Below are 27,038 nucleotides of genomic sequence, written 5' to 3'. Positions count from 1 at the left end.
AATACAAAATATCTTTTAGTTACTGAATAAATGACAGGAATAAATAAGTCCTGCAAGCCAGTATGTGATATCTATGATCATTTGACACGATGGCATTCACATAGATAACTAGTTTTGTATTGGACTGATAGTTTACATAGGCAAAGGACTAGTGACAGTTTGTTTTCTCATAAATCACTTTTTTATTAATGCTGTATTTTCCGATTTAAAGTACAACTTACCAAAAAAAATGTTTTCTCTGCTTATGAAATGGGCTCAACATCTACTCCTTAGTGTCTTTTACTTCTTTACCTTTCACAGTGTATACACCAATATTCAGCAGAGATAACAGAATTTCCAATATCATTCACTTTTTAATCCAAAGCAAAACAATTTGGTTCTGTATGTTATTCAAATTCTATTCATTTACAGGGTAAAACTAGCTTAGCAGAATTACTAAGTGGACGCAAAGTAACTACTTGGGAAAGGCAAAGCATCTAGTTCAATCAAAGATCCTATAATCTGATATTATCTCTCTTGCAGTCTTAAATAAGTTCTACAAGCTTATTTCATAGCCCCTCAAGGTGACAGGTTTTATTTTTGGCACTCCTATTATCGAAATTAACCTGTCTTGAGGGCTGTTGTTTCTTATTTCCCGGTTGTTAAATAACTGTGGAATTGGTATCAGGACAACTAAATTTGAAAGGTCTTTAAGCCTGCTTTCCCATACAGGTAAGTTTTCCGGTCCCCCAGTTTCTCAAAGCCTTTTCTTTTTTTCTTTTGCTGAGTTTTTACACTCAAACTGTGTATAGGGGGATTTAAATTCCAACCCGGAACTCGGAATCACGCGCCTTGAATGACGGGAGTCGTAGTTCGTGAGACCCCTTCCTAACCCCTTCTCTCGCCGATTCCAGCCCACAGCGAAAACCTACAACTCCCAGAATGCACCCCCGGGGTGTCCGCCCCTGAGCGCACGCGCCCTGACGCCGCAGGATTTGAATCGGCGGCGTTGTTATTGACGCCATATTGGGGCCGGTGGCGGGTGGAAAAGAGTCGTACGGCGGAGGGGGAAGTGACTGGACGTGTTTGCCAGAGCTCCTGACGCCGCCGCCGCTGCCACTGCTTTTGCAATCTCTCCTCATCGACCACCGGTCTCAAGCTTCGGACTCCTCCTCAATCATTTTAGGAGCCACCTTCCAGCCTCCCACCTCGCGGGGCCGGTATCGACCGCCGAAGGGAGCCTGTTTCGGCGCAGGAGCGCCTCCGGAGCGGCGCGCAGCTCGAGAGCGGACGGCGGGGGCGCCCGGAGCCGCCTCTCCCGGGGGGATCCGCGCCTGAGGAGGCGGAAGAGCCCCCCCTGACGCGGCTGGCGTGAGCCGGCGACACCGCCCCTCCCTCCCTCGCCGCGCCGGCCCGGGCCCCTGCCCCTGCCGCGGAGGCGGCGGCCTCCCCTCGCGCCGGCGCTTCCCGCACGCCTTCCTGCTTCTTGAGCCCGTGGGTCAGCCGCTCTTCGAGTCCCCGCTCTCCTCTCCCCCCTTCCCTCGCCCTCCCCTCCCGTCCTCTCTCCCCACCCCCCACCCCTCAACCCCACCCGAAGCCCGGCACTTGGGCGGCTCCGGCCATGGCGTGCGGGGCCACTCTGAAAAGGACTCTGGATTTCGACCCGCTGCTGAGCCCGGCGTCCCCGAAGCGGCGGCGATGTGCGCCATTGTCGGCGCCCACCTCGGCCGCCGCCTGCCCGGCGTCTGCGGCCGCGGCCACCGCCGCCTGCTTCTCGGCCGCCGCCGCGTCGCCGCAGAAGTACCTCCGGATGGAGCCGTCCCCCTTCGGCGACGTCTCGTCCCGCCTCACCACAGGTGGGACTCGGCCCCGGGGTGGTGGGGGGTGCGCAGGGCCGCTTCTGGGCTAAGGAGTCGGGCGACCCCGTGTCTCGAACTTGTCCGGCTCCGGAGACACAATAGACAGACGCGGCCTGGTGTGCGGGGCGGGGAGGGGGCGCCGGGACGCGGGGCGGGTGAGTAGGGGCTGTGTATTGTGCGGGGAGGAGGAGGAAGGTCCTTTTTTTATTATTATTATTTTATTTTATTTGGGGCGAAGGACTGGGATGGGAGTGTTTCCCGTCGTCTGGAGAAGCCCCAGCGGGAAGGATCTTAGTGATCCATGTAGGCTGAGGAAGGGTCACGTTTCACGCCACCCTCCTCGGCTTATCTCCCCGGATCGATGGGCCGCGGCTCTCCCCTCTGTGGGGCCCGGCGGTTCCGGGCGGGGAAGGCCGCCCCTCCTCCGGCGCAGACATGGCCGGTGTGAGCGCCGAGGGGGTGGGGATGGCTGTCATTGGGGCGAGATCTAGGCCTGTCATTAATCACCCACAAGAACGCCACTTTGGCTGAGTCAAGACCTGTTTTCCTAGCAGGGTCAACAACAAAGAAAAGGCTCTTCCCGAGTCCTGTAACAGGATCGCACTGCACTCCGAGACCTTGAACAGCTCGAACTTTTTTTTTCTTTTTCTTTTCTTTTTTTCTTTTTTTTTTTTTTTTTTTTAAACGAAGAGCAAATTGTATCGAAAATTGGGACCGGTTAGTTGCTTTGAGTAGGAAGTGCTTTATCTTTGCCCGGCGAAGTACGTTGGGAGGAAGCCGTAGGCCTTGAGAAGAATCAAGAAATTAACCCCAAGACTCCAAGGGACTTCAGGCTATTTTTGCTTTTCATCTAGAGACATTTCCTCAGAGTGACTATAGAGGGAAATGCCCCTTGGCTGCCGGGTGTACCGCATGTGTGTGCCATTTTTATGTACTTTTAAAAGCCCTTGTGTGCCCCCTGGCACAGTCCTAGGATAAGCTTTTATGGACTGATAGTGTAAATCTGTTTCCTTTGTGTGTGAGCCTTTGGTAATAATGTGACCTGTAGACAAAGCCTTTTAACAGCGTGATTAGATGTTTCGCTTATCTTGAGCTTTAAAAAAAAAATCTGTGGGTAGTATATGCCACCATGTTTAGTTACTTCCATTTGGAATTGACTTAGTTTAGTTATATCTTTTTCAGGCCAGATTTTTAAATATCCTTTTCTAAATAATATGGGGCTTCCTTTTTTTTTCCTATTAAATGTTTTATCTAACTTAAGTATACTATTGTATAGTTGTAGTGAATTTTCAGAGAATTTCCACTTTTATTTAGTGACCACACCTAAGCTATCTTCTATGTAAAGGCATTTATTGGTTTATTGTTAGGCTTTACATTTAAAAAGAAACAAGAATGGGCTCCTAGTGCTGAGCATTATTTTTAGAATTTGACTCTTTAGTAAAATCGTTGTAAATTGAAATGATACCATGGAACCTGTACTTAACTAATTAGGCCACTTAAAAATAGCTCTAGCTAACCAGCAATAAATTTTAGTCCACAGGGTGAATTAATACAGTGTTAGGTTTGGGAGTTAAAGTATATCTTAATGCTGAGATAGTCTTGAGCACATTTATGGTAAACCCGCCAGGAATTACAACATTTGCCCTCACTTTAAAAGGAACTTACTCAGAATTTTGATCTCTGGCAGATTTGCTATTTCATTGATATATTTGTAGTATTGGCTAATGCATTTGTTTCACATTATCTCAAGTTTCAATTAAGTGGATAGTAAGAAGATTGAAATTGCTTAAGCCTGCTGATTCAAGTACGTTTTCCAAAATACTGCTGTCTTCTGTTCTTCAAGGTGTTTTTGACATCTGCTGAAGTTAATCATAACCTGAACTGTAAAATCACACCATAATTGAATTTTGTTGAGTTTGCCTAATAGTTATTTAGCTATTACAACTAATCTGAATATTAACATAAAAAGTTGCCTTGAAAACAGCTAAAATCGCTAAAGTTTTGGATTGCTAAAATTTGCTTTTTCTAATTTTGAGTAACATTTTACATATAATTTGGCCTTGTGTGTTTTCCTGGCCGGTTTGGGGTATGCTCTTGTGTGGTTTTTGTAATAATGTTGTCATAATGGGAGCTGCAGTGTTGTGCAGATATCAAAGAGCTTTCCAGGTTTGTCATCACCAAACTTGAAAATAACTTTCCAACCATCTAATATTTAGATTTCTCTTTTTAATAGCGGTGATTCTTAAGCTTCAATAAAGTGAATATCCATATATCCTTAGCTGAAATTAAGTAACTAGGATTGGAAACCAAATTGAGATTGGGACACTGAAGAAACTCATTTGTTTTCCTTTCATTTCTGTGAATTCAAATGTAATTTAAACAATTCAGAACATTTATATAATTAATCATTATCATTGTTCTTCTCTGGCTACTTAATGTCTTCTGATGTGTAGCTGAAGTCATGTTGTGGCTTTACTAGTAGTTTCAGAAAAGTGGACATCTGTTTTAAACCCTAGTTAATTTTACTTATCCCAGGAAGGTGATTCCAAAGTTTGACCATTATTTAAAAAAATATTTTCCAAACTGTTGCAACCTTATACCAGGAAAAAGGAAAGGGCTAGCAAATAAAGTTTTATTGGAACACAACATGTTCTTTTCTTTTCTTTTTTTTTTTTTTTAAGTTTTTTTATTGCAGGCTATCAGCAGAATTGAGTAGTTGTGACAGATTTTTTTAATTAGGGTAACTTTTAAAATGGGTGTGGCTGCAGCAGATACATTGACTTTCTTATGGCATTGCTATCTATGTACCTTGACTAAAGCTATGCCACTTAAATTGCCATATTTCCTTAGTTTGGTACCTATTTATTACATCAATATAATTTTGGCATTGTCACTTTACATACAGGTGTGTGTGTGTGTTTTCCCAAAGTTCAAATATTTTGTCTGGTCCTTTATAGAAAAGTTTTGCCTATCCCTGGGTCTAGACCTGCAGTTTATAATACTGTGTATGTGAAAGGGGAAAATTGAATGAGGAGAGGATGGAAGAGGAAGCATTGACCGGAATTGGGTAAATGGAGATCTATAATAGCTATGTCAGCACTCATCCTGATAAGTTAGTTGAAAACAGAGTCAAAGGTTTTTACCTTTCTCATTTATTTTTGAAACATTTTAGAATATTCTATTTAGCCAAGAGATCGTTATGATATTCTCCAGAACAAAATTGTTTTAATAAAACCAAAATATTATGCAACATTATAAAAGTCTGTCAGTCAAATCCAGTGCAGTGTTTTTCATAATTAAGTAGTGAATGAATGAATTGTCTGGTGAAAAGATCCTTCTGTAAATGTCAACCTATTTTGTTAGTTTCCAGGCACTTTTGTACACATTGTTTTGTTACCATTGTTCTAGTCTGCCTTAGGAATTGAGTTGGATGAAGAGTTAAATTCCACTGTAAGGCCTCATTGTATTTGCTGGAAACCTGCCATTAAAAATGGAAATTGCAGCTTGTGAATGGGGAAGGGTTTGCATTGATGCATGCCTGCAAACAGAGACACCAGCTGGCTTAAATGAAGAATAAATGTAGGTTCTAGGCAAACAAATGAGATTCTGTTGGAGGAGGCAGCATTTCACTTCAGATGTCATTTATATTGAACCAGAAGTGTTTTTTATATTTTGTGGTTATTTAGACAGCTGTTAAGTTACTTCTACTTTCTCAGTGGATTTGGCAAATAAACGGTTTTTAATGGTTTTTGTACTTGGGATTTTAAACCAGTATATTATTTAGGACTATATGTGTAGCTTCATTTATTTCATAATTCTATGAATTATGCATTTAAAAATCCTGTAACCTATGGCCATTAAAAGCATAATGTAGTTGTATTCATTTATTGAGCTATTTTGTTTTGAAAGTAGAAAAATAAAGCCTAACTTCAGCACAGAAACACATTCGGGTAAACATGGCTAGATCAGAGAGAAGTTAGCCCTGTAGATATAGATGCTATATCATCGTTGCCCGGAGATAGAATCTGAGATGTAAAGGAGAATAATATCTCTGCCCTTGAATGACATTATAGGGGTGGAGGGAATATATATATATATATATATATACACACACACACACACATACTGTATTTTTCAGGTAGGTCTTTCCTAGGTGTTTAGGTAGACCCAGGAAGACAATGATAGCAATGCTTTTTTTTTTTTTTTTTTTTTTTTAATTGATTTTCCACAAAGGAAGGAAGAGGGATAGAGAGCTAGAAATGTCAATCAGAGAGAAACATGGACCAGCTGCCTCCTGCACACCCTCTGCCAGGGATGTGCCTGTAATCAATGTACATGCCCTTGATCGGAATCGAACTTGGGACCTTTCAATCCGAAGACCAATGCTCTATTCACTGAGCCAAATCGGTTTCGGCAGCAATGCTTTTGTTTTGAAAGGTTGAGAGTAAGATTCAGAGGAAGTGCTCACTTTTGTGTATTTTTCCTATTTGAATAGAAACTTTTGATTCTCCTTCAGAATATGGGGCTACCGTACGTTTGGACCCCTAGGATAGTTGCTTTATGAAACTAGATAATGGTGCTGGGGGTGAGTCTCTTAAAATACTTATAACTGAACTAACCAGCAACTTGTGATTCCTGCAGTCTTGGCCTTAACACTGCTAGTACTGTGACTCACAGTATGTTCTCTATGAATAGGTGAAACCACAGTGAATTTCTTGCCTCTGAGAAGACTACCTACTTTAAAAAAGTATGAAGGGTGAAATACTTGTTGGAGCCTATATGAACCAGTCTGGCATTTGCAGATAGTAAAGAGGTCTTCACAAATGAATATAGTTAAAGAGGTTTATCTTTAATTTTATTGCTGAGTGTAGGGATTCTAGAACTTAACGTTTCTCAGCTTATAAAATAACACACCTGAGAAATGTGATCAGTAGCAGTCTAATAGTAATGAGACTTGCTAACAGGATTTGTTAACCTGGATTTTGAGGTAGCTGGTCACATGGGTCTTGTATAATTTGAAAATAATCCCAAAGTTATTTTCTGTCCTCTTAATCACAAATAAAGTTTAAAAGTATTTGTGAATTAATCAAGCCTTGGCATTTCCCAAGGTTCTTACTGAAGCTGTTTTTTAATGTAATTTCAGTTTTACTCATTCTGTATCAATTTTTAAAGACTTTTGGGACAATATAGTTATACTTTGTGATTGATATATATATATATATATTTTTTTTTTAAATTGCGGTGCAAAAAAAATGGGTAGTAATAAGTATAGCAATTCCCTTAAGACTTTAAAAGTACTTTTTCTTTTTTTTTCTTTCATTTTTTTTATCAAGGTATTTATATGTGTGCATATCTTACCATTGCCCTCCTCCCCCTCAGGTACTTTTTCTTTGGCATTTGAAGTGTACTTAGTATTTCCTCATCTTTCTAAATAATGGTAAACACGGACTATGTGCATTTTAACTTTTTTTTAATGGAATGCTTCACGAATTTGCTTGTCATCCTTGCGCAAGGGCCATACTAATCTCTGCATAGTTCCAATTTTAGTATGTGTGCTGCCAAAACAAGAATGGTTCTAATATTTGGAATAACCCCGTTTACATATATTTTTCCATTTTCAGAGATTGGCTCATTTGAAGAAATACATTTTTAAAGATTTTACGTGATTTTTTAAGAGGAAATATTTTGTATTATGAATTTCTAATCTTTTTAAAAGAATTGAGTTATTTTAAGTTACAAAAATATTCTCATGTGTTAAGCTGTTGCCAGCTATATTGAGCATGGAGATTATCTTTGAAGATAAATTAAAATTCTAGTGTATGTCAAGTTGTCAACTTTGATATTTATTTTGGGCTGTTTGATCAGAATTTTGCAAGTATGCCAGATTGTGTAGTATTCCTGAGATAATAAACTTTTGGAGGATGGTGGTAATGGTTTTTAACACTCTGATACTAGAAAATCAGCTCATAATAAATATACTTTTGTAGTTTGCTTGGAGTATAATTTAACTTCTTCCTCCCTTTAAAAATCATAAGTCATAAGTTTTGCCACAATTCTCATAGGTCACATCATCCTGACATGTACTAGTGATTTGCAATGTTTTTATTTTATTAAAATTGTAGTCTTTCCATTGATATGCTTTTTTGATTTGACTTAAATTTTAATTTCAGGTTTATGTAAGTATGAGGTTTTTCACAACATCCTTTAAGAAGTCTAAATACTTACTCTAGCTTTTAACAGCCTCCTCACTTGAGTTCCAGATACTGTGCTGTTTAGGCAAAGAAAAGACAGGCTCTGGAGGGACTGATAAAGCCACCACGGCTAATACATTATTAGCTAGCTAAACTTTGATAAAAATACTATAGTGTTTATGCTCTACCACATCTTTAATTCCATGTGAACATTTTATCCACATTAGAATTATTTTCACCTTTGGCAGCCCAAGTCTTAAAATTGGGTTACTGGATTAAATCACATGTTGACTACTTTTGAAATCTTAAAAAGTTACTCTTTTTAGGTGAGTGTTGTTTATTGGCTATTTCTGAAATTGTTTCAACCTATGATGTGTAGTTTGACTTTAGTTTAGCATTCATTTTCATTAATGTTAATTCTTAAAAAAAAATGCTCCAGAAATCAAACTCTAAAGGGAAAGGTTGGAGGAAGGGACCTGGGAGAATTGATTTTCTTTTGTTTCTTAAAAAAAAAAAAAAAGTATTGTTGCATTGATTTAGCAACCGAAGAACAAAACATAGAGTGGAATTTGAAAGTTTGCAAAAAGTCAATTTTTAAAAACATTGCTATCCCTGGAGTTTGCCTCTTAATTGTTATAGAGGATTGCCTTGTTCCTAGTGCTGAAGTATTCTCTGCAGCAAAGCTTTTCTAAGTGTGTAATTGGCTTACTAGTAAAGTATAGGTTTTAGGTTGCTGTGACAGAACAGGGAAACCCGATGCTCACTGTAACAACCCATCCATGGCCGATGGTAAAAATAATACATTATCAGAGGCTGGCATTGTAGTCAGTACTGCGTGGCAATGCTGATCTGCTAATTTAAAATACTTTCTCACTTTTAAGATACCAATAAAACATTCTGGTTAGATATAGGTGCCTATCCTGAGAGAAGACAATTTAGAGACTCTTGAAGCATCCCTTCAGTAAATACCTGAATGTAACGAAGATTTCTTATAATCTGTTATAGCCAGTGATCATTGTTTCAGATCTCTAGGTAGATGAGAATTATGTTCCGTTTTGGTTACTGCCATCTTAAGTTGCAAAGTTTGAAGTTTCAGGGAATGATGTAGCAATGATACATGGTAGTAATCCTATATAATAAAAGGCTAATATGAAGATTATCCCCATTGGCGGTTGTTCGGCTGGAAGTTTGACCCCTTGCTACAATGTGCACTGACCACCAGGGGGCAGCATGGGTCATGGTGTGCATCACAGGATGGTGGAGCAGGTGGTGTCAGACCAAACATGGGGGGAAGGGGGGCGCGTTGCCCTGCCAGTCCCCCCACAGACTGCGACCAGCAGCTGCGTGGTGTGGGGCCGCCACCTGGCTCCCAGGATAGCAGGATGGGAGGCGGTTGGGCGTGGGCAAAGGAGATGGAGGTGTGTTGAGAATGCAAGGAGTCAAACTTGCTCTCATTCCCCCTGCTACCGTCCACCAGGACGCCAGGGCTTGCATGCCAGGAAGCCCCATGCTCAGGTGAGCCGGGCCCATAGGGGCTGGTTAGGCTCCTCATGGGTTCATGCAGGAGCTTGTCTACAAGGCTGGCTGGGAGAGAGTGTGCTGCCTGCCCAGCTTCCATGCGGTGCCATTGGGTGGCTCAGAGGCCCACACTGTGCACCGGCCAGACACTGCAGGCTGTGCTCACTGCATCTGCATGTGGGGACCCATGTGCCATGACTCAGGCAAAGGGGTGTGCCCAGGGGCCCAGGTGCTTCCCAGGGCCCAGAGGTCAGCTGGGATCTGCCCTTCCATGCCAGTTGCTCGCACTTAGATTGCTGGCCAGGCCTAGGGACCGCACGCATGCACAAATTTCGTGCAGTGGGTCTCTAGTCATAGCTTCAGGTGATTGTAGAATGCTGGCCAGGTATAGTAGTGCAATACTGGAGAGGGGAGTGGATATTAAGAGTGTGGACCCAGAAATCAGGGTTTGCTCTGCCATAATACAACTGACATTAACCTGTTAACTGAGCGGGACCTATAAATATGTCAAACGTAAACAATATCGGGAACGGGTAGGACGTATGAATATGTCCTGGAAATATATGTTGCGCCCTGAGAAGGACGGTATATATTTTCTGTAATCTTTATAATTGTTTGTAAAATTTATAATTTTTTAATTCGATGTTTCCATTTTTTTGTTGGTATTTTCTATTTTTTTGTAATTTTGTATTTCCCTTTGTGCTTTATATATAAATAAATGAAAAATTATATATCATTTATTTTAATTAAGTATAAATAAAAAAATAATAATATGAAATTACGTCCTCCGGGCGTGACGTACTGACACGTCCTAGTGAAAGAGTACGTGCCCATTACAGGTTGCGTAATTAAAAAGGGAACTTCCCGGTTAACAGGTTAAAGCAAAACTTCAAATTATGCACATGGTGATAGTTTTCTCCCTTCTAGGGTTATTAGGGTTGAGCTTTCCTGTCCCTGAGTGCTGAAAAGGGTCACAATAGAGCAACCTCACATGTGACATTTTACACTGTCCAGCAATCTTGCTATTTTAGTGAATAGCCTTGTCTTGTATTTCACAGAAAAAAAATAGAACCCATTGTATGGCAGATTCTTCATTTTTCCCTGTACCAACACTACCAGCATTTGTGCCTATCTTGTTTTCCTTTTAGTATCATTGAGGAAAATTAAGTGAGATAATTAAAGCACTTGACAGTGTGGGGAAGGATCCCATTTCCTTTCAAGGGAACGTTTCTTCAACTATTTTTCTCTCCCAACCAGACCTTTCCTTTAATTTCCCATTATAAAGTAAGTAAAACATCCTCATTTTCCTTCAGCAGTCATCCAAAGTCCTCCACTTCAAAATCAAATTCGAAGAGCTTTTGGGTAATCTATTTGCTTCAATTTCTTGAGTTTTCAACTCACTCCAGATATATTTGTGCCTTAAACAGCTCTTGTCAAATCTGACTTAACATGGCACATTGTGAATCCTCTTCTTGTTTGACCTTTCTTATAACACTGCAGACTTATTCCCTTCTTTTTGAAATACTTTTTTCTTCCCTTCTGTGACAATACTCTTCTTCCAATTCTCTGGCTGCTTTGTCTTCATGTGGCCATTAAACTTAAGAGTTCCTTAGCTATAGATTTCAGCTTCACTTTGTTTAGCTTCATAGTCCCTAAGCAGTCACATTTCATGCTTCAGACTTCAGTTTCCCTTCATAGATAACTCTTTATATCTTTAGTTTAAGACCATTTCTCTCAGTTCAGGCCATTGAGCACATGGACCTTATTATTGTTAGATTTTCTCAGTAGCCTACCCTCCTTCTAGAAGTCACAATTGTGAAATATGTTGAATTTTAAATATTCCTAACTAATTTATAATATATATGGAATAAACAAGATGTCTATGGGCTTCTAATCAGTGCCTTCTGGTGTGATATAGTCTTAATTGCTTTTTTAAAGCAGACATATAAAAGCAGATGCATTTGTTCACTATTGATTACATAATGAACATGGATTTTAAGAAAAGTGTGTTAGGAAAAATGGATATGTGTATGTTAATGCCATGTAAAGAGTCTCCTGAGATAGATCCAATCAAGCTCAAGTTGATTTACATATTTTCCTGCTGGGGAGGAGTGCATGTCTACCATTGAACTAGAAGAGCTATGCATTTGAGCATAGCAAAGTGTATTTAGTACATCTTACATACATTTATAGTTGTAATAATTTCTGCTGTTACTACTTTTCTTTCTCCATTTCCTAGTATGGCCAATAAAACAAACTAACCACTTTTTAATTGGATAGAAACTTTAATGCCCATAAAGTATGTGGGAACCAGTGGATTCCAATCCTGCTACTGATCAGCAGCATCACCTGGAAATTTATTAAAAATGCAGAATCTGAGGCCCCATTCCTCAATCTTCATTTAAAAAAAAAAAAAAAAAAATCCTGCCAAAACGGGTTTGGCTCAGTGGATAGAGTGTTGGCCTGAAAGGTCCCAGGGCATTCCAGTCGAGGGCATGTACATTGGTTGCGGGCACATTCCTGGTAGGGAGTGTACAGGGGGCACCTGGTTGGTGTTTCTCTTTCATCGATGTTTCTAGCTCTCTATCCCCCTCCCTTCCTCTCTGTAAAAAAGCAATAAAATACTAAAATAAAATAAATCCCTATGTGATATATGTATTCTTTGGAAGTTTAAAAGCACTTGAGAACTTATGCCCAAAGGTAGCAGCTACTCTTGGCTGAATTTTACCGCAAATGCAATTCCTCCCTCACTCCAATGTAGCAAAAACCTGACTTTTAATGTAAAATACCTAACTTTTAAATGACAGTCACAAATTCATACTTGTTTAAGTATTCAAGCCAGATATGTTTTTGCTCTGTCAATCATCAGTTTGCAACCTGGTTTCCAGGTATGCTATAGCTCAATGTGTGTGTGTTTTGGGTGCCCTAATAACTTGTAGAAGACTGATTTATTCCTCAGCTTGATTGTTCTGTCTGTCCTTCCAAGCCTTATCCTCATGGCCATGGTAAATTGGAACCAAGGCTTCTCTAACATGCATGCTTGAGGATTTGGATTTGGATAGTTCACTTTCCTCTTTCTGCTGTTCATTTACTGCTTTTTTTGTTCTTATTACTTTGTGTTTTTCTAGTTTGCAAACTGTTTGAAGAGATACTTGCAGATAGTAAAGGGCTGAACAGCAAAAGCAACAGAGTTAACATAGCCCTTAGAATCCAATGTAATATAAAATAGAGGTATGAAGCTTCCTGGGTATCAGGGAAGAGACATCTGCTGTTTGAGCATTGTTGAACTCCTTGCATTAGTGACTCCCATTGATTTTGTACAGAGAGGAAGGGAGAGAAATAGAGAGCTAGAAACATAGATGAGAGAGTCATCGATCAGCTGCCTCCTGCACACCCCCTACTGGGGATATGCCCGCAACCAAGGCACATGCCCTGGACTGGAATCGAACCCGGGACCCTTCAGTCTGCAGGCTGATGCTCTACCCACTGAGCCAAACCGGTTTTGGCCTGGCAGGGTTTTAATAGAGAGTCATTTCAAATAAATAATCATTGGCTATTATAGTACCAGTGAAATAATAGAATTTGACCTGTAATGATTATAGTTTTTCTTCCTCCTGTAGGAAACCAATGAATGCTGCTAATCTATACTGAGAGAAATATGGTAATTAACCATCACTCTGGGATGCACACAGCCAATCAGGAGGGGATATGCAAATTATCAGAACAAAGGTGGCAGCCACGGAGTCAGCCATAGCAGGAGGGAAGCTTGGTTTGCTCCTGCGACAGAGGAAGCCAAACTTCCCGCCCACCTGAGCCGGCTGCCGAGGGAGGGGCCTGCAAACTGCCCTCAGCTCCTTACCCAGGCTGGCCATGCTCTCATGGGGTGAGGGTCCCCGCTGGGGGGTGTGGCCAGCCTGCAAACAGCCATCAGCCCCTCACCCAGGCTGTCCAGGCACCCCAGCGGGGTCCCCCACCCTGAAGGGGTTGTGGCCAGCCTGAAAACAGCCTCAGCTCCTTGCCCAGGTTGCCCCATCCCCCAAGGGAACCCCTACCCTGATTTGGGACACCCTTCAGGGTAAATCAGCCAGCCTCCACCAGTGTACCAGGCCTCTATCTATATTAATAAAAGGGCAATATGCTAATTAGACTGGGAGACCTCCCAGACCTTCTGGACAAAGCCATGGTGGTGGGGCCGAGGTAGAGGTGGTTAGGGGCCAAGAGAGGAGGGAAGTTGTGGGTGATCAGGCCAGTGGGGAAGGGGGTGGCGCATTTGGGGTGATAGGCCAGGGGGAGAGGGGGCAGTTGGGGGATGAGTGAACAGGCTGGGGGGGTGGGGGGGCCAGGGGTTGAGCAGGCCAGCAGGCAGAGTGGTTAGGGAAAATCAGACAGGCAGGCAAGTGAGCAGTTAGGAGCCAGCAGTCTCAGATTTCGAGAGGGATGTTTGATTGCTGGTTTATGCCCAATCAGGCTTAAACCGGCAGTCAGACATCCCTTGAGGGGTCCTAGATTGGAGAGGGTGCAGGCCAGGCTGAGGAACACCCTCTCCCCCACAGTGGAAAAAAATGTACCAGGCCACTAGTACATTTAAAATGTTATATAATTAATTTTTTTAAGAACTGTAATTAATACCCTAATGTTTATACAATAGTGAACAGCTATATTACGCTTGTTAGGATTTACTATAATCCAAATAGAAGTTAAGATTGTAGATATAACTTTATAATTTTTTGTTAAAGTTTGGTTTCAGGTCCCTTTGACATTGCAATAATTTTAAAGTGAATTAAAAACAACATCAGCACATTCTTTTAACCTACTTACATAGCTCTTGGCTGGATAAGAACATTATCCTTAAGGATTTCTTTAAGGAGAATGTGAAAACTGTTTCTGAACAGATGATCGTGGGGAAATATTTGACTTACAAAAGATGGGTCTTGATAGCAACTGTTAATTGAGTGCTGTAATTTATAAAGTGGTCATGACATGCCTAGTATATAGTTCAAAGCTTTAGATTTTATCTTAATTTGGAACATTTTCTTAGTTTTAGGTTTTAAATGGCTACTGCAGGTTTTCTGTACTTGTGTATAGGTTTTCCATTAGATTTGTGTTCCTGCCTGGAGCTGACAAACTTTCAAGATTTATTTCATTTATTTTAATCCCACTGTTGAAGGCATCTATCTAAATGAACTTTCACTTGGTGTTTTTCAAAGATATGCCATAGAAAAATTAGTACACAATGTGAAATAAAAGAGTATTATTCTACACCTACACTTAAAATGGTTAGTGAAACTTGTGTTTGATCTATTAATGATATCAGTAGGAAAACAGCAAGTCTATATAAGTCCAGACCAAAAGTTCAATATCACAGATGTTTAGACATTTTGTGGACTCTACTCTAGAAAAAAAGATATTTGATTCCTCCCCTCCTACAATTTTTTGGTTCTCTAAACACATTTTTAGTTGTTTCTAGTTCTGTATTTCTCCTTTTGCTCTCAGTCCCATCTTAATGCCATTTTTCTTACCCTCATCAACTCAGGCTTTTTATTTTCCCATTTACGTAGTATTTTTTTGTTTGTTTCTGTTTATTTTTTCTTTTTTAATATCCCAAAGGAGTAAGTGCTGTCTCATTGATAATCTCTTACTACCTGTTAAAGGATGAGAATTTTATTTGTAACCTCAATGTCATTTACTAGATTTGGGAATGAAAAGCTGTAGTCATAGAATTTGCTAATACTGATTTTTACTTAATCTAGTACAGTGGGAAAAAAGTTAGCAGTATTCTTTTATAAAAGAGTGATGTAGTTTTTAGGATTTTTTGAAAAACGATATACAGCCATTTGTTGTGGTAGGTTGTCATGAAGGTAACTACATATTTTACTATAGTAAGTGGTTTACTGCAAATCCAATTTATTTTTCCTGGTCAAGTATGAAAGCTGCGTGATTCAAACTCAAATGTGCAACTAACTGATCGTGTAAGTGAAGCTTTGACTTCTTCTTTAATGGACTGCAAATTGTGTTGGCAAAACAATGTCAGATGTTACATGTACTTGGAATAAAATGTCACTTGCTAGTTTGCTAAGAGATGGCTAGATTTATGATTAAGTGAACATAGGTACTTTATTGATATATGGAAGGCCTTTTTGAAAGCAACTTAAGTCAGACTAGAGCTTACTACACTGAGTGGCCAGCTTATTATGATCTCTGAACACATAATAATATGGCCACTCTGTGTGTGTGTGTGTGTGTGTGTGTGTGTGTGTGTGTGTGTGTGTGTAGGTATGTATTAGAGGCCCAGTGCATGAACTCAGAACCTGGCCAAGGGGAGGGAATATGGCTGGTTGGCTGGCCTGCCTGCTAGTCGAACTCCTGGTCGAGGGGATAATTTGCACATTAGGCTTTTATTATATAGGATATACACTGAGTGGCCCCATTATTATGCGTTCAGAGATCATAATAATCTGGCCACTCAGTGTATGTGTGTGGTGGTATTGAATCTAGGGAAAATTTCAAAATTGCTTTCACCTCTGAACTGAGATATAAGATTAAGTTTGTAGATATTAGCCTTTTACTATTTGTGTTGCTAAGATCTTTGTCAAGTTATTCACATGTTACCAGTATTAGAGGGATTGAGGGCACACTGAGGCTTAGATGACATAGTTGCATCCTGTTAGATGTATAGTACATCTAAATTGGTGAACTAGAAATCATATGGGCGATGTTAAGGTCAAGTTACTCTATGCCTTGTACATTTGAAATCTCTGGTTGTGAATAAACTTTACAATGCTTTGAATGGCACTTTTGATGGTGATGATGTTAGCTTTCAACAACAACAACAAAAAACGAATGAGACTAAACCGTCATAACCTTGAAACCGTTTACAATATTGCTACTGAAAGTGTTAAAAAAATAAGGATGCTTGAGCTTGTCCTGGTTGGTATAGGATGTTGCACCGGTTTTAATGGACACCTGTGAATCTTTGGAAACCCATTTCTATTAAGGTGCTTAACTATTCAAATAGCCATTTTATTTCACACTGGTAACTTTGATTTTAAATGGTAAACTATTGCAAATAAATCGATCAAGACTGAAAATAACTTTGACATCAACAAATGCTAATATTCTGAAAAATATAGCTAAAGCATTCCTCACACAACTACCCTAAAAGTTAATTATTCCAAAGTGTGGTTTTTGTGCTTACACTGCACATTCATATACTGTATATGTAAACAGGTTTGTTACACACAAAATTTACATAAATGAAACCTTGTCATAGGTTCTGTTGAGCTTCATATTAATGGCTATTGCCATTTAATATATGATAATATTTTAGTTTTCATGTATTTTGTCATTTTGCACTGAATATAGCTCTTGCAATTTTTCTTCCCCCCTTTTCAGTTAAAGTAATGAAATTGCATGATCTATAATGTTCAAAGGAGTGATTGATGTCTGCTTAGTCTTATCTCTCAAAAGCCTTAAAAGTACTTACTAGGAAACAATATAAACTAAGAAAAGGAAATTAAATATATACCTAAGAAAATAATCAGTATGAAATACTTTTTAAAAGGGTCATTCTTATCTTAAAAAATTGCTAGCCTTCAGTTTTTAGATCATATTTAATTCATCATTATATAATTGATAAAGTTACACTCTTACTATATTTATGGATTATGTTATTGCCTCTTGGTTACCATTTGGATTGGCATTATTAATTTTTTTGGTCATTGAAGTACAACCCAGTTTTACCATAGCTAATTGATATAAACAAGAGTTAAATTCCTATGGCATCTCATCAGTGTTATATTCAAATGACATTCAATGAAATGATGCTATGAAAGGACCTGTTGTAGTTTCAGATGGGTAGCCTGTTAAATTTAGGGGCTGTGGTGGTTGTGAGAAAGTCTGTCAGGAGGGACATTGGAACCTCGGGGAGGGATTTTCTGAAGAAGCTAAATGGTAACTATTTTGAATTAGAAATTGTTCTAAAATGAATCATACTGACCTTAGGGATATGATTGATATAATTTTATCCGTTTCCATGGTTGAAGATAATGACACCATGTGTAGAGATTCTAACTAATTACCAGTGATATTATACCAAGCATTTTACATGGATTTTTACTCCAAATATTCAGAACAAAAGTTTGTTGTTAATGCCTTGTCATAGGTTCTGTTGAGCTTCATATTAATGGCTATTGCCATTTAATATATGATAATATTTTAGTTCTCATGTATTTTGTCATTTTGCTGAATGGCAGTTCTTACTTTTAATTTTTGTTTGGCTTTGGATTGGGATTAGTAACTTCTTAAAGATGTACAGTAGGTCCTCACTTAATATCATTTACATATTCTGTGACATTTAGTGAAATGACATATAACAAAACCAGTTTTTATTATAAGCTAGTTTATATAAACCACCCTTTTTTAAAAACTTGAAAGTTTTTATCTTGCCAACTTTTAACTTTTTTCTTTTAGAACAAATTCTGTACAACATAAAACAAGAGTATAAACGCATGCAGAAGAGAAGACATTTAGAAACTAGTTTTCAGCAGACGGATCCATGTTGTACTTCTGATGCACAACCACATGCATTTCTTCTCAGTGGACCAGCTTCGCCAGGTAATAATAAACTAAAAGGAAATGTTACTTAGTATAGGAAAAAGTAATCCGTTAGACAGTTAACTTTCTATTTCTTCCCTTGATTAACAAAAAACAAAAATCTCACATTTATTCAAGTAATTCATGATCACTTTAAAAAACATGGTACAAAAATAAGTAAACGCTGTGATTTGAAACTTCCATTTAAAAAAAAAAGTAAAGTATACCATGTGCTTCTCTGTTAGGTACATATGTACTTTGCCATCGCTGAATACTATGCCATTTTATGGATTTCCCATGATTATCAAACTATTAATGAATTAGACTCAGAATTTCTGCTATAGTATTTACAAAAATTTGTCTTTTGTACATTATGCACTTGTCCTGTTAGGATAGATTCCAAAACATGTATTATTTTTATCCAATGTTGTTTTATACCTACTTTTTAGTTGGGGGGAGTAGTTTGCAAATACACTTTACAAAAAGAGCAGAAAAATGAAGGCTATTTGAAATAAAGGGGAAGTAAATCATCTTACTTAAAAGAGCCGTCAAAAGTGGTTCTTATCTTTAGTAAACTTCTCAGCAAAATAGTCTTTCTTGTGACAATAGTGCCTGCCTTCTTTCTCTCCCCTTCCAGCAGGGATAGGAAAATCTGATAGAATTGAAAAGAAAAAATAAACATTGAAAGGCTGTAAAAACAGTGAAATATTATAAAATTAGATTAAGAAACATGAACTTGTTCAAAACTAAATTCTACAGCACTCCTGTCAGTTTGGGAGGCCAGGCATAAGTGGATGAAAATGTAGTCTGGGGAGGTAAGTGTAGAGACTAGACTATATCAGAGGATGAAGATCATAATCATTCATTAGTCTATTTATTTCATAGATCAATTAACTGGCAGGTTCAACTAACAAAACTGGGAATTTGCTGGGACCGGTTTGGCTCAATGGATAGAGCATCGACTGAAGGGTCCTGGGTTCGATTCTGGTCAAGGGCATGTACCTTGGTTGCGGGTATATCCCCAGTAGGGGGTGTGCAAGAGGCAGCTGATCGATGACTCTCTCTCATCGATGTTTCTAACTCTCTATCTCTCTCCCTTCTTCTCTGTATAAAATCAATAAAATATATTAAAAAAAACAACTGGGAATTTGAAAGTAAACATAGTCTTAGTGTAGTTATGCATTGCTTTAGGTGGTATAAATAAAGTTCTGGGATACTTTATTCTTGTTATATAGCCACAGCTCAAAGAAGCAGTTAACTGGTCCCAGTCATGCAGGCTATAAGTCACAAATGAAAAGAGGAATTGGGGCTACACCAGGGACAGGCATACATAGCAGGAAAAACGATTGGTAGTAAATCTTTGTGTTTGTGTGTGCATAAAATCCTTGTAGCAATGTTACAATGGATGCTTGTCAATCCTGAGTTCTCAAAAATATTCATTTTAGATGTTCTTTTTAAGATATGAGGAATGATATTTTTTTTTTCTAATATATTTTATTGATTTTGTACAGAGAGGAAGGGAGAGAGATAGTTAGAAACATCGATGAGAGAGAGTCATCGATCAGCTGCCTCTTGCACACCCTCTACTGGGAATGTGCCCGCAACCAAGGTACATGCCCTTGACCGGAATCGAACCCGGGACCCTTCAGTCCCCAAGCCCGACTCTATCCACTTAGCCAAACTGGTTTCGGCAGGAATGATATTTTTGAAAATAAAATTGCCTTAAGAGAAATACATTCTGAAGAAATCTTTTTTTTTTTCTTTAATTTTCATTGATTTTGAGAGAGAGAAAGAGAGAGAGAGACATCGATCAGTTGCCATACATGCCCCAACCAGGAATGCAACCCACAACCTTTTTGTTATACAGGACAACACGCCAACCAAGTGAGCCACCTAGCCAGGGCTGAAGAAAGAAATCTTGTATCAAGCATAGCTATCTGGTTATGACAAGTGGCTTTTTAGATCAATAATCTTTAAGGACTTTGAACAATTAAATTCAATATTTAATATTAATAATATATTCTCACTGTTTATTTTTACAAAGTGGTCTCCTAGCTAATATCACTAATTTAAAAAAACAAACTTGATTAAGTTTTGTTTGTATTTTGTAGTTTTCTCCACTCATCTTCAGACTTTTTCTCTAATATTTGATTGCATTCATCTTGCTGTTTTTCCAATCACAGCAAAATATTCAAATGAGACCTCTTCCATTACAAGACGCTTTTCTATGGCAGCCCTAAATCAGTTGCTTTTCTTTGTTCTTCATGCTATGTACATAGGGACTTCATCTGCGACATCCTCACCGTTAAAAAAAGAACAGCCCTTATTCACTCTAAGGCAGGTTGGGATGATCTGTGAACGTTTGTTGAAAGAACGTGAAGAGAAAGTTCGAGAAGAGTATGAAGAAATACTGAACACAAAACTTGCAGGTATGAGTTTATTTAGTCTATCAGAAACTCACCATAAGAAATGCATTATTTCCCAGTTATACTTCATGTCAATTGAATTAACCCTTTCTGTATAGACTGGTATAATAAGTTTTCTAAGAACCAGAGAATTTCAGTTCATGAAAGGAAATTAATCTTTCTGTAGTTTATGGTCCTCTGTAACTTAAAGACATAGTATTTATTAGCCATATTGATCAGCACCAGTATTAATGAACTAGATTTATTTTTTCAGATATAAATTTGATTGGGTTTTTGGGCTTTATTTCTTTCATGATAACTTTGACTAGAAACTTGAAATAATCTTAAATCAATTTAGAGTAGTATCAAGCTACAGCAGTCTTTTTTTTTTTTTTTTTTTTTTTTTTAAGTATACTTTCATTGATTTTTAGAGGGATAAAGAGATAGAAACATCTAAGAGAGAGAAATATAGATCGAGCTGCCTCCTGCACGCCCCATAGTGGGGATTGGAGCCGGCATCCTGAGTACGAGACCTGACCAGAAATCGAACTATGACCTCTTGGTTCCTGGGTTGATGCCCAGCCATTGAACTACACTGGCTGGGCTGCTGCAGTCTTAATTATCAATAAAACAATTTTTTTAAAGTAAAATTTGCAGTAAATACAATGTTACATGTGGTAATGTAATCAGAATCTTCCCACCATATTTTTAAGCCACAGATTTTACTGGATAGCAATATTATAAGCTTTTTTATTCTTAAGGAGTTGAATCAAGGTGCTAATATAACACCGGGGGTTTTAATCCAGCATCTAGAAGGATTCAGGAATCTGGAGAAGGAGCTATGTGTAAATTATTAAAGAATCCATGCCGGGACCGGTTTGGCTCAGTGGATAGAGCGTCGGCCTGCGGACTGAAAGGTCCCGGGTTCGATTCCGGTCAAGGGCATGTACCTTGGTTGCGGGCACATCCCCAGTGGGGAGTGTGCAAGAGACAGCTGGTCGATGTTTCTCTCTCATCGACGTTTCTAACTCTCTGTTCCTCTCAATTCCTCTCTGTGTAAAATCAATAAAATATATTTTAAAAAAATAAAAAATAAATAAAAATGAAGAGTCCAGAGAAGAAACATAATTTTGGAAGGCATTTTGGGGAGCTAAAGAAGACTTAGCTAAAGGAGTCAAGTTCTCTCTGTCTCAGGACCCCTTGTTCTTTATTAATACAATTTGTCCTAAGGCAAGGTAGATAAACACATTAAAGGCCAAGGTTTAGTACACAGAATCCATAGTCAGATTGGGGGAAACTGCCATCGGCTGTTCAGGTGCTTGGCCAGCAGGAGGCAAGAGCATCTAGACTGAAATGCCCTCAGCTGTCTGGCAGCAAGCAATCATTTATGCATCCTTTTCAGGTTTGGGGAAATGCCCTCAGCCATTCCACATGATTCAGCCCTGCTGACATGCTGGAAGTGGCTTCCGGCACTGATATAGCCATAGCCTGGCAGGAGTGGCTCTGTAGGTTGAGCACAAACCCATGGAACCAAGAGGTCCCTGACTTAATTCCCAGTCAAGACACATGACTGGGCTGTGGACTCAACCCCCAGTACGGGGGTGGGGGGTGGGAGCCAAATGATGTCTCTGTCATTGGTGCATATATCTCTCTACCCCTTGCCCTTCCTCTCTCTAAAATCAATAAAAACATTCTTTAAAAGGCAAGATAATTTGTTTAGTTATATAAGACATCTTTTTCTGTGACATCTGATTAGATTACAGGTGGATTTCAGGAAGGGGGGATATATCATTTTTTAAGCATTGTCTTATTTCCTCTCATTATAGGAAATTTGCCATTTAATAGACCACTTATATTTTCAGAGTAGAAAGACATCTTTTTATTTCAAGCCCTTTATTTTTAATAGGTTAAGAAATGTGCCTTACCCAGCCTATACATGAGGTCTTGTGCTTTAGACCAAAATGTGGATTTTCATATGATACATTATCATTACTGAAGTTATATGTCTGATTAAATGCCAACTTAGAATTGTTTCACTATACATACATACAGGATTTTCAGAATATTTACAAGCCATGTAATTCACATATACCTTTACTTATAGAACAATATGATGCATTTGTGAAATTTACACATGATCAAATAATGCGACGATATGGAGAACAGCCTGCTAGTTGTAAGTATTGCATATATTGAACTAAAAATAAGACAAGTCTTTTAAGGAGAAGACATTTATTATAATTATCTTCATACTTAACAAGAGAATGAAATAGAAAATGATGGGAAAATCCTGGTGGAAATAGGACATTTTACTAAGGCTTATTATTTAAGTACGTAGGGCAGTGATTTTTTTCAACCAGTGTGCTGAAAGAATTTTTAACACATGGAATATCTGACTAGTCATGGGTACTGACCTTTCCCCTTAGATTGTCAGATAAAATAATTACAGCAACCATTGGTGTGAATGAGCCAAAATTATACCTCTTTTGTCTGATGGGCAAAAATATATTTTTTGGTCTGCTGCAGAATTTTAGTAATTAGTTTATGTATGCCATGAGAATTGCTGATCTGGGGCAATATTGGGGATAGAGATCTGGTATGTGTTTGAATTTTGAATTGGACTTTGCACTAATTCTCCTTTTCTCCCCTTAGATGTTTCATGAATCACATTTTCTGCATTTGTGGGCTGCCTTGTTCCTTGTTGAATTGTTGCAAGAAGTCCCAATTATGACATGCAGCAATACAAAAACCCTCCTGTGAAAACAGGTTATTTCAAGCTTTCGTCAGTGACAATTACTCTTAGGCATCAACTGGTTTTGGAAATTTCCCTGATGTCAGTACCATCTGGATATGGACCTTTGCTACCTGTATTAATACCAGTGGTCTTACTTGCTGTATCATTACAATTTGGCTTCTCATATTAATATGTTTGAAAGGATTAGTGCTGGTATTCTAAGAACATGCCCTTTACTGGTTATGTAAATAAAACTGTAGAATGACACTTCAGATGAAGTTAGTGTGATTTTAATTGTGCACTACAACCAAGCTGTAACCAGTTATTAATAATTTAGAATGTAATCCCAGGACATTATTAAGCAAATAGCCTACAGTGCTTCCTGTGAAATAGTGAAGGAGAAGGGCATTTCTTCTCGGGGTTTCAAAATGGATTTATATGATTTTTTTCTTTTTTTTTTTTTTTGGTAGTTTTTATTTATTCTATCAGTCTTTTTAACAAATGTTTATTGCTGCATTCCCCCACCCTCCAGTGTATCATTGTTTTACTGCCCTTGTAGTACTGGAATTTAGTTGGAAGAATAAAACCTTTACTTCTAATCTGCTTGTTTTTTAATGTACAGATGGGTAGTATTTGAATAAAGGCAATGTTGTAAACATTTTTCTAGGAACCAATCAATTTAATCTGACTTAAAAGACTTAAATATCAGTATTTTCATTTTCTAAATCTAAGATTTTAGTGCTATATTCAAAAGCTGAGTTTGATTCCAAATTGTTACATGATTGATCAGTTTTAACAGCTTTGGAAGTTTTGCTTCAAAAACACATTTAAGTCACTTTCAACAAAGCTTTCTTACAATGAAATGAATGGAAATGCTTTTCTGAGTTCTTTTAGCATATCCCAGTCATAAATGTCCTAGGACAGTGGTCAGCAAACACATTAGTCAACAAAGCCAAATATCAACAGTATAATGATTGAAATTTCTTTTGAGAGCCAAATTTTTTAAACTTCTTCTAACACCACTTATTCAAAAATAGACTCACCCAGGCTGTGGTATTTTGTGGAAGAGCCACACTCAAGGGGCCAGAGTCGCAGTTTGCCGACCACGAGCCTAGGAGATATTTTATATGTATACTAGAGGCCTGGTGCATGAAATTTCGTGCGGGGGGGGGGGGGGGGGGGGGCCATCCTTCAGCCCAACCTGCGCCCTCTCACAGTCCAGGATCCCTTGCTCCTTACACCCCGTGCGGCTCTCGAGAGGCCCCCTCGCCAGTCCTGAGCCCGCCTTCTGGCTGAGCAGCACTGCCCCTGGGAGGGCACTGACCACCAGGGGGTAGCTCCTGCATTGAGCATCTACCCCCTGGTGGTCAGTACGCATAATAGCAATCGGTCGTTTCTCTATTTGGTCAATTTGCATATTAGGGTTTTATTATATAGGATAGGATTTATATATGACAATTTGTCAGAAAAAGCAAAATGTTTATTTTTTCTTTCTAAAAACTTGAGTGATTGTGTTTTACCAATTCTTTGTTTAAAACAAGGCCAAAATGAGGTAGAGCTTTCACAGGATCTCTAGATAATTCATATGCCCGTTAAATGTTTGAGAAACACTGGTATAACACAATGTGCCATCAATAAAGGGGGGTGGGGGCAATTCTATTTGGTTTTAATGGACTAGTACAGATTCTCAATTGCAACATAACAATTTGAGCCAGATCATCCTGTTTGCAGGGCTATCCTGTGTAGTATAGGATGTTTAGCATCATCTCTGGCCTCTCCCACTAGATACTACCGTGTTTCCCCGAAAATAAGACATCCTCCAAAAATAAGACCTAGTGCATGGAAAGATAAGACATCCCCTGAAAATAAGACCTAGCACAACTTTGGGAGAAAAAATTAATATAAGACACTCTTATTTTCGGGGAAACGGTAGTAGCACACTCCCCAAATCCCGTTTTGACAATTAAAATGTACCTCCAGACACTGCTAAATGCTGGCGGTAGGGGGAAGAGACAGTTCCCAGCTGAGAACCAATGATAGTGAGATAGCATTTTTAGGAGAATGGAAGTAGGAAGTTAAAATCTGGAGTGATTGAATACATTTTATCAGAATAATGAATGTGTATTCTTTTTAGTATATAAGTTTTCACATAGTATTAAATATAAAACAACTGGTGTTTGTTTTTTTTATTGATTGGAGTGACAACTTTTGTTTTTTGCACCACAATATTAACTGGAGAACTTTTGGAAAGATCCCATGTTCTACCCCTAGAGACTGCTTTAAAAGATGGGGGAGTGGAGGGGAGGACTTTTGGAATCTGTTTAATATGTTTCCTAGGTAGAAGTGATTGTCTTATTTGGGTCTTCTACTCCCTTCAAAGTTGTACACTAATTGGTATTGATAAATATTTAGCTAAAGCACCTAATAACCTGTCCCTATTGACAGACATGGCTCCAAAAATTGTTCCTACATTCTAGGTAAAAACTATATCCAAAATCCTCTCATTAAAAGACCATTCCAGCAGTCAGTCCTCTCTTCTGCACCTATTTTCTTTCTCCCAGATCATTCCCATAAGCATAATAAACATGCCATTAGAAATCTTTTAATCCTGTAACTCCCTCTAGCTCTTTTGCCCTACTTTTCTGCTTTATAATAATCTTTAAAGCAAAACTCAAAGAATTTTCTTCGTTCCCACTTTTTTATTCAGAAAACACTCAAGCTGAAAGAGCAGTCAATAAATAATCTACTTAAAGTGAAAAGTTATTCTGCCATATTTATGTTTATATTTATTTCAGAGAACATACATACTGCAGCTTCTAAGAATAAGGTAGACCTGTGTAACTAGAAACTATTATCTCTTAAAATAATACTCCCCTAATTTAATTAACATCCAGTCCATACTCACATTTTCCCATTTGCCTCCAAAATGTCTTAGACCAGGAATGAGTACTATTCAACTGCAAATAATTTGTACTCCTGAATAAAGTTACTACATTTACGTACTATGTTCAAGAACATTTTATTAATATGAAAATTAATGATAATGTGAGAAAGGTTTCAGTTACAATGTACGTGTGTTACTGGATTCCAAAGTATGCTGAAAGTGTTTTGATATGGCCCTGTTTGGGATTAACAGTCTACTTTTCTGGTTAAACATCATGTGGGGATTACACATTTGTCCTCTAGTGGTATCTAAGGATGACTGGTCTGTCTTAAACTGAATGTGATCCTCTGGCTTCATTTGCTTTCTAGCAGCCTCCCCATGTTAGCCTTGCCACGTGGTCAGTCTTCCGTTTGGTAGGTTTTACAAATCCTAGAAGTTCTAGTTCAGAAACAGCTCTAATGAACCGAGCACTGGAGGATATAGTTAAGGAAATTGGCCATGTTGTATTTTGACAAGATGTTAAAACATTAGTAAACTCAAATAATTCAAAATATACTCCTAAATTAAATCCTTGAGGGAAACCATTAAATATTAAATGTAATTAAAATCCAGTCAATAAAATGAGTGGAAAAGTGCTTAATATTTACCTAGTTTTTTCCATAGTATGAAAACTCTTGAAAGTACATTAATAACCTTATAAAAATAGAGAATTCAATAATGACAGTTTTGGATATTTTTGGTGAATTTTGGAATATGATCTTGCTATAAGTTTTAAATAAAATATTTTAGATTTGGCTTCATTTTAGATTAAGTTTGGATTAAATATTTAGAAACGTCATTCTGGGATGAGATGGTTAATATCAATAAGGTTGGTTG

At 38.5% G+C, this 27,038-nt stretch overlaps 2 protein-coding genes across 5 annotated transcripts in view; one reads left to right on the top strand and one right to left on the bottom strand.

Moving 5' to 3' along the window:
* Positions 1 to 988: 988 nt before the first annotated feature.
* On the top strand, positions 989 to 23,877 carry AKIRIN2 (akirin 2). Its single transcript, XM_084890755.1, has 5 exons — positions 989 to 1,835; positions 18,017 to 18,160; positions 20,419 to 20,568; positions 22,649 to 22,720; positions 23,197 to 23,877. The coding sequence occupies exons 1-5, from the start codon at positions 1,601 to 1,603 to the stop codon at positions 23,205 to 23,207; spliced, it is 612 nt and encodes a 203-aa protein (XP_084746881.1). The 5' UTR covers positions 989 to 1,600; the 3' UTR covers positions 23,208 to 23,877.
* Positions 23,721 to 27,038, bottom strand: part of ORC3 (origin recognition complex subunit 3) — a 51,595-nt gene continuing 48,277 nt past the window's right edge. For all 4 annotated transcript variants that reach the window (XM_084890728.1, XM_084890729.1, XM_084890730.1 and 1 more), the window contains exon 20: positions 23,721 to 26,632. In XM_084890728.1, coding sequence (XP_084746854.1) covers positions 26,527 to 26,632 — 106 coding nt within the window. In that variant the 3' untranslated portion in view covers positions 23,721 to 26,526. The remainder of the gene's footprint in view (positions 26,633 to 27,038) is intronic.

Source organism: Pipistrellus hanaki (assembly GCF_964339955.1).
Source record: "Pipistrellus hanaki genome assembly, chromosome: 7".
In the NCBI taxonomy this organism is placed as follows: Eukaryota; Metazoa; Chordata; class Mammalia; order Chiroptera; family Vespertilionidae; genus Pipistrellus; species Pipistrellus hanaki.
Note: the sequence above shows the minus strand (reverse complement) of the source record. Positions and strands in the feature narration are given on the sequence as shown.

What these genes read in the sequence shown, in the direction of transcription:
- AKIRIN2 (XM_084890755.1), top strand. Translation starts at nt 1,601, where the DNA reads ATGGCGTGCGGGGCCACTCTGAAAAGGACTCTGGATTTCGACCCGCTG. An exon ending in CAGTGGACCAGCTTCGCCAG is followed by an intron (nt 18,161 to 20,418) that starts GTAATAATAAAC and finishes CTATGTACATAG; the next exon opens with GGACTTCATCTGCGACATCC. An exon ending in ACTGAACACAAAACTTGCAG is followed by an intron (nt 20,569 to 22,648) that starts GTATGAGTTTAT and finishes CTTTACTTATAG; the next exon opens with AACAATATGATGCATTTGTG.